At 38.0% G+C, this 6,000-nt stretch overlaps 2 protein-coding genes across 2 annotated transcripts; both read left to right on the forward strand.

Moving 5' to 3' along the window:
• Positions 1–1,747: 1,747 nt before the first annotated feature.
• On the forward strand, positions 1,748–2,359 carry LOC143859506 (uncharacterized). The gene has a single exon (XM_077370186.1). The coding sequence runs from the start codon at positions 1,748–1,750 to the stop codon at positions 2,357–2,359; it is 612 nt and encodes a 203-aa protein (XP_077226301.1).
• On the forward strand, positions 2,359–2,994 carry LOC143859507 (uncharacterized). The gene has a single exon (XM_077370187.1). The coding sequence runs from the start codon at positions 2,359–2,361 to the stop codon at positions 2,992–2,994; it is 636 nt and encodes a 211-aa protein (XP_077226302.1).
• Positions 2,995–6,000: the final 3,006 nt, after the last annotated feature.

The raw sequence follows: 6,000 nt of genomic DNA on the forward strand, positions 1-6,000 counted from the left end.
CATTTTAAGCCCAAATAAAATGAAATCAGTCTCTATCTACTCATCTTAAAGTTTTCCTTCAATGGCAACAAACGGCACCAAAATGTCAAAGGGATGTGAGAGTTATGATGGTCTTTTTGGTAAAACGATGACGTAAAGAGTATAGCATCCCTAGCTCTGTCATTTTAAGTCAAATTCAAATGAAATCAGTCTCTATCTTCTCATCTTGAAGTTTTCTTACAAACCCAACAAACGGATCATAAAAGTGAAAGGGATGAGAGAGTTATATTCTGTTTAGTAAAAACATAATGGTTTAGAGTAAAACATCCACGACTCTCTCATTTGAACTTCAAGTCAAATCAAATCAGTCTCTATCTGCTCATATTGTAGTTTCCTTTTAAACACAACAAACGGCACCAAAAATGTCAAAAGGATGTGAGAGTTATGGTCTTTTTAGTAAAACGTCGTGGTATAGACACCAACAAATCTGTCATTTTAAGTCGAAATCAAATGGAATCAGTTTCTATCTTCTCATCTGTTAGTTTTCTTACAAACGCAACAAACGGCTCCCAAAAAGTCGACGGGATGAGAGAGTTATGGTCTGTTTAGTAACATGGAGATATAGAGTAACAAATCCACAACTCTCTCATTTTAAGTCTAAATCAAATGAAATCTGTCTCTATGTGCTCATCCTGAAGTTCTCTTTCAAACCCAAAAACGGCACAAAAAATGTCAAATGAATGAAAGAGTTATTGACTGTTTAGTAAAAACATGGAGATATATAGCAAAACTTCCATAACTCTCTCATTTTAAGTTCAAATCAAATGATATCAGTCTCAATGTGCTCATCTTGAAGTTTTCTTTCAAATGCAACAACGGCACCAAAAATGACAAAGGGATGAAAGAGTTATAGTCTGTTTAGTTAAAACATGGAGGTATCATGTAAAACTTTCATAAGTCTCCCATTTTAAGTCCAAATCAAATGAAATCAGTCTCTATCTGGTCATGTTGAAGTTTTCTTTCAAACGAAACAAACGGCACCAAATCAGAAGTCTTCTTTCGAGGTACTTTGCTCAGAGATAAGAAGGAGATCCTAGAAATTTTGGGGTTTGCTGAAGGAGCTCTCCCCATAAGATATCTTGGTCTCCCATTGTTTACTTCGAGACTCTCTATTTGTGACTGTGCGCCGCTGATTTCTAAAGTTCGCAAGCGCATTGCCAGCTGGTCCAGCAAATGCCTAAGCCAAGCTGGGAGAATTGAACTCGTGAAAACTGTGTTAAACAGTTTCATGATATATTGGTCTTCAGCTTTTGACATTCCAAAAGGTGTCATGGACACGATTGAGTTAATCTTCAGATCTTTCATATGGGTAAGCGCTGAAGGAAAAAAAACTCACCATTCTGTTTCATGGGAAGAAATGTGCAAACCCAAAAGCGAAGGGGGGGCTGGGCTTAGGCTCATCAGGGACATTAATGTCTCTCTCAAAATCAAGCAGGTATGGTCAATCATATCATGTAAGGATAACCTCTGGAACCGCTAGTTTTCGTTGAAATATCTCAAAAGAAAAAACTTTTGGACCATTATCCATCCTTCCAAACCTTCCTGGGGGATTAGAAGTATCCTTAAGAGTAGGGAATTGGCTAAACCCCATATCTGTTACTTTGTGGGCAATAAAGCTGAAATTGATCTTTGGAACCAACCTTGGCATCCGCGCGGTGTCCTTTCTTCCCTCATATCAAGACATAGAGCTAATTCCCCCCTTTCATCCATGACTACTCTTGACCAATTGCACTATGAGGGATCCTGGAATCCTATTCTGAACATTGGATCTCTCATCTGTGAAAAAGCCCTTTTATCCGAAGCCATCTTCAATGATTCAGCTAGCAACCTCCCTATTTGGAAACCAAACAGCAATGGTCTTTTCTCCGCGAAAAGTGGGTGGGAAGTCACTAGACAGAAATTTGAAAAACCTGTTTGGGCCTCGAGAATCTGGTTCAGATGCCATATCCCTCGTCATGCTCTTGTCTCCTGGAAAGCTCTCATCAATGGCCTAAGTACCACTGATAATCTTCATTTCCTGGACTCTTCAGTAAGCAGGTCTTGTATCTTATGCAAATCAGGTCTTGAATCTGTTAACCACCTCTTCTTCCAATGTCCCTACTCAAATTGGATCTGGAAATCTCTTCTTGTGAAGCTCGGACACTGTCGCAATCCCAAACCTGACCTTCTTCAGGAAGAGCATGGCTTGCTACCAACTTCAAAGGTGCAGGCCAGTCAGCTAAATTGGCCTACCTTGCTTTTGAAGCTTCAATATACAAAATCTGGATTGAGAGAAATCAGCGAGTATTCCATAATACTTCTCGTCCCAACACAGAGCTGATGTCTGATCTTCTTTCCCTGGTAAGATCAAAGATTCAGGGCTTGAAGATTGAGGATGTTGATAACCAAAGCAATCTCTCTATAGCTTCCAACTTTGGCTGTACCTTATGTCCTAAAATCTGTTCACCTCAAGCCGTTTCCTGGATCAAGCCGCTGCTTGGGTCTTTTAAAATCAACTCCGACGCTTCTTTGGATATTGAAGGAGGTGGTATTGGCGGTGCAATTAGGGACAACAATGGTTTCCTTGTTTCCATGTTCTATGTGAACGTGGAGGGGGAGGATATTCTTGCTCTGGAAATTCGTGCTATCCTCAAAGGTTTGCAGCTGGCCGCATCTTTAGGCATCGATAAAATCTGGGTGGAAGTTGACTCTAAAACCGCTGCTGATGTGATCAACGGAAACTCGAAAATTCCTTGGAGGTGCTTCCATCGTATTAAGGCCATTCATCAGCTCTTATCTCTTTTTCTCCAATGGAAAATCTCTCACATATTGAGGGAAGGAAACAGTGTTGCTGATTTTCTATCCAAACGGAAATGCCCATGCAAAGGGATCGATATCCCTCCTTTCCTGTCTCCCCCGGCTCTCCTTCAGCTCCTGGATTCGGATAGGAGTGGCACTGAGTTCTGTAGAATGTAATTCCTCCATGTCTTGTAATTTTGTATTTTGGATTCTCTGTTGTTGGAAGCTTGTTCCCTTCTTGTTGGCTTTTCAGCCCCCTTAGTTGTTCCTCTTTTTTTTTTTCCTAATGCAGGTTGAGGTCTTGCCTAACCCCTGCTTACTCATCAAAAAAAAAAAACAAACGGCACCAAAAATGTCAAATGGATGTGAGAGTTATGATGGTCTTTTTAGTGGAAAGAGGATGTTTAGAGTAAAACATCCACAACTCGATCATTTTAAGTCAAAATCAAATAAATTCAGTCTCTATGTTCTCATCTTGATGTTTTCTTACAAACCCAACAAACGGCTCCAAAAAAGTGAAACGTGTGAGAGAGTTATATTCTATTTAGTAAAAACATAGTGGTATATTATTAAACATACACAACTCTTTAATTTTAAGTCCAAATCAAATGCAATCAGTCTATATCTTCTCGTCTTGATGTTTTACTTCAAACACAACAAATGGCTCCCAAAAAGTAAATGGGATGAGAGAGTTATGGTCTGTTTAGAATCATGGAGGTATAGAGTAAAACATCCCTAACTCTCTCCTTTTAACTCCAAATCAAATGAAACCAGTCTCTATCTTCTCATCTAGATGTGCTCTTTCAAACGCAACAAACGGCTCCGAAAAAGTCACAGGGATGAGAGAGTTATTGTCTGCTTAGTAAAACATGGAGGTATAGAGTTAAATATCCCAAAACTCTCTCATTTTAAGTCAAAATCAAAAGAAACCAGTATCTATCTTCCATCAAGAAATTTTCTATCAAATGCAACAAACGGCTCCAAAAAAGTCACAGGGATGAAAGACTTATATTCTGTTTAGTAAAAAATATGGAGATGTAGAGTAAAACATCCACAACTCTCTCATTTTAACTCCAAGTCAAATCAAATCAGTCTCTATCTCCTGAACTTGAAGATTTCCTTCAAACGTAACAAACGGCACCAAGAATGTCAACAGGATGTGAGCGCTTTGTAGTTAAACCTTGAGGTATTTTTTTTTTTTGGGCAAGCTGGGGTTAGGCAAGACCTCCACCAGATGTATTAGAAGGAAAAAGAGATACAGAGCTAGGGAGGCTCACAGGCCAAAACAAAGGGAACAAGCTCCCAAAAACACATCCAAACCTGGACGTATAGAGTAAACCATCCACAACTGTATCATTTCAAATGGAATCAGTCTTTATCTTCTCATCTCTATATGTTCTTACAAACGCAACAAAGGGCTCCAAGAAAGTCGAAGGGATGAGAGAGTTGTGGTCCGTTTAGTAACATGGAGGTATAGAGTAACACATAACTCTTTCATTTTAAGTCCAAATCAAATGTAATCAGTCTATATCTTCCCATCTTGATGTTTTCTTTCAAACGCAACAAACGGCTCCAAAAAAGTCAATGGGATGTGAGAGTTATGGTCTGTTTAGAAACATGGAGGTATAGAGTCAAACATCCATAACTCTTTCATTGTAACTCCGAATCAAATGAAATCAGTCTCTATCTTCTCATCTTTACGTTTTCTTTCAAATGCAACAAACAGTTCCAAAAAAGTCAATGGGATGAGAGAGTTATTGTCTGCTTAGTAAAAATTTGAAGTATAGAGTTAAACATCCACAACTCTCTCATTTTAAGTGAAAATCAAATGAAACCAGTATCTATCATCTCATCCAGATGTTTTCTCTCGAATGCGACAAACGACTCCAAAAACGACAAAGGATGAGAGAGTTATGTTCTGTTCAGTTAAAATATGGAGGTGTAGAGTAAAACATCTACAACTCTCTCATTTTAACTTCAAGTCAAATCAAATCAGTCTCTATCTGCTCATCTTGTAGTTTCCTTTCACGCACAACAAACGGCACCAAAAATGTCAAAGGGATGTGAGAGTTATCGTCTTTTTACTAAAGCGTGGAGTTACAGAGTAAATAATCGACAACTCCGTGATTTTAAGTCAAAATAAAATGGAATCAGTCTCTATCTTCTCATCTCTATGTTTTCTTGAAAAAGCAACAAACGGCTCCAAAAATGTTGAAGGGATGAAAGAGTTATGGTCTGTTTAGTAACATAGAGTTATAGAGTAACACATCCATAACTCACTCAATTTAAGTCCAAATCAAATGAAATCAGTCTCTATGTGCTCATTTTCAAGTTTTATTTCAAACGCAACAACGGCACCAAAAATGTGAAAGGGATGAGAGAGTTATGGTCTATTCAGAAATATGGGGATACAGAGTAAAACATCCATAATTCTCTTATTTTAAGTCTAAATCAAATGGAATGACTCTCTATCTTCTCATCTTTATTTTTTCTTTCAAACGCAACAAACGGCTCCAAAAAAGTCAATGGGATGAGATAGTTATGGTCTGTTTAGTAACATGGAGGTATAGAGAAAAACATGCATAACTCTCTCTTTTTATGTCAGAATCAAATGAAATCAGCTTCTATTTGGTCATCCTAATGTTTTCTTTCAAGCGCAACAAACGGCTCCAAAAGAGTCAATAGGATGAGAGTGTTACGGTCTGTTTAGGAAAAATATGGAGGTTTCATGTAAAACTTACATAACTCTCTCATTTTAAGTCCAAATCAAATGAAATCAGTCTCTATCTACTCATCTTAAAGTTTTCTTTCAATGGCAACAAACGGCCCCAAAATGTCAAAGGGATGTGAGAGTTATGATGGTCATTTTGGTAAAACGATGATGTATAGTGTATAGCATCCCCAACTCTGTCATTTTAAGTCAAAATCAAATGAAATCAGTCTCTATCTTCTCATCTTGAAGTTTTCTTACAAGCCCAACAAACGGATCATAAAAGTGAAAGGGATGAGAGAGTTATATTCTATTTAGTAAAAACATAGTGGTATAGAGTAAAACATCCACAACTCTTTCATGTTATGTGAAAATCAAATGTAATCAGCCTATATCTTCTCAGCTTGATGTTTTCTCTCAAACGCAACAAACGGCTCCAAAAAAGTCAATAGGAGGAGAGAGTTATGGTCTAT

The sequence above is a fragment of the Tasmannia lanceolata genome, unplaced genomic scaffold (assembly GCF_043159265.1).
Source record: "Tasmannia lanceolata isolate RefF3 unplaced genomic scaffold, GAP_Taslan_0.1 ptg000031l, whole genome shotgun sequence".
In the NCBI taxonomy this organism is placed as follows: Eukaryota; Viridiplantae; Streptophyta; class Magnoliopsida; order Canellales; family Winteraceae; genus Tasmannia; species Tasmannia lanceolata.

Excerpts from the sequence above, each read along its gene's own strand:
- LOC143859506 (XM_077370186.1), top strand. The coding sequence starts at position 1,748 with ATGACTACTCTTGACCAATTGCACTATGAGGGATCCTGGAATCCTATT.
- LOC143859507 (XM_077370187.1), top strand. The coding sequence starts at position 2,359 with ATGTCTGATCTTCTTTCCCTGGTAAGATCAAAGATTCAGGGCTTGAAG.